The following is a 1,532-nucleotide window of genomic DNA, read 5'->3' as shown; positions in this document are numbered from 1 at the left end:
TATAGACCGCTTGATTGTGACGTAAGATACGGCCGATGAAGATTTCAAGATTCGCGGTGGTGTTCGGCGCTTCTATTGGCTAAGCGAATCTGCTGCACGGATTGGCTAATAACCTGACTTGCGGTCATATCAGAATGTACACAAAGTATAATGAGCATGCGCGCTAGCTAGCTTGGCGCCTCATCTCGATCGATCTTGTTATTGTTGAACCGAATAAAGTGCAGTACTATTCTATTTCTATTCATCGTTTGTATAATTACTCTTTTGTTGTTAAAATTTATAATTAGTACATTGTGTTCGCTACACAGTTACAATGGTGTTTTGTACGGCATTTGGCTGCAAAAATAAGTCGGATCCTACGAAGAATGTTAGCTTCCATAAGCTACCCTTGAACCAACCTGTTCTATTGAAGAAGTGGTTAGTGAACATGAGACGGGATAACCCCGTTGTATCTAAGCATGTTGCCGTGTGCTCCGATCATTTTAAGCCTAGCTGTTTTAAAAGAGATTTAATAGGGGAACTAACTGGTAAAGCTTCTAGGCGAAGACAGTTGGTTGACGATGCTGTGCCTACATTGTTTTCGTTTAACACAACCATGACTAGATCTTCTTGTAGCAATGAGGAAAGCGTAATGATTCGTAAAAGGAAGAGGAGAGTTTCGTCTGAAAATCGTATTGCTAGAAAGCAACACGAAGAGGTAAGTACACTACTACTACTAGTACTAGCCTATACTGTAGCTACACACTACATAAACCTAGGCCTACACTGTCATTGTTCACATTGTACTTATTATATTTATTATTTGGCCTATATTACTATTTTACATTTAACTATTTTTTAAAGCTCACAGTTTATTCAATACAATATGAAGCCTAACAATTTTTATATACTGTATAGTGTATGGGTAAAGTACATTTACACAAGGGACCTAGACACAAGTATGACACGATACAGATGTGCGCAGGGTTGACGAATACAAACATAGTGATGATAGACCCAGACACGATTACGACACAATGACAATACAGATGTGTGCAGGGCTGATGAATACAAACAATGTGATGATTGTGTCATTGTATTTTATTATGTCTATTGCAAATTTAGCTTTACACAATTTTTTTATTTTTTTTATTTCTTTTGACTTTAGAAATCTCATAAATTTTGTATGTAGAATTATTATGCAGAGATGCATCATTTACTTGTTTTTATTTTTTTACAGCTGTTAACTTCAATGCTAAAAGGAACTGAGAACAAAGATAACACTAACAGTGATGCAGAACCAACATCTTCAATGGTAGATGTTCAACCTTTGCCCGATCCAATGCCTGAATCTGAACTTGAACTGATGTCAGAGTCTAATAATTTTGCTAGCATTGCAGTCCAAACAGATGGTATATTCTGCACCTGTCAGTCTTGTCCTGGCCCAGTGAAAGTTGCAACACCACAGGTTGTGTTGCATGACCATAGATATGGTCAAAACCAGGTTAGCCTACCTAGTCAAATTGAAGAAGTTGATGAAGAGCAACTGGTAC

The 1,532-nt window shown here is 37.5% G+C and overlaps 1 protein-coding gene across 1 annotated transcript; it reads left to right on the top strand.

Annotated features, from left to right (window-relative positions):
- Nucleotides 1-313: 313 nt before the first annotated feature.
- On the top strand, nt 314-1,483 carry LOC117120934 (THAP domain-containing protein 3-like; the record flags this gene model as incomplete). Its single annotated transcript, XM_033266033.1, has 2 exons — nt 314-697; nt 1,220-1,483. Coding segments are annotated over exons 1-2 (648 nt in total), but the record flags the coding sequence as incomplete, so codon positions are not given.
- Between the last annotated feature and the right edge of the window lie 49 nt (nt 1,484-1,532).

The sequence above is a fragment of the Anneissia japonica genome, unplaced genomic scaffold (genome assembly GCF_011630105.1).
Source record: "Anneissia japonica isolate Jap-2015-1 unplaced genomic scaffold, ASM1163010v1 scaffold9688_len1532_cov144, whole genome shotgun sequence".
NCBI classification, from domain to species: Eukaryota; Metazoa; Echinodermata; class Crinoidea; order Comatulida; family Comatulidae; genus Anneissia; species Anneissia japonica.
Note: the sequence above shows the minus strand (reverse complement) of the source record. Positions and strands in the feature narration are given on the sequence as shown.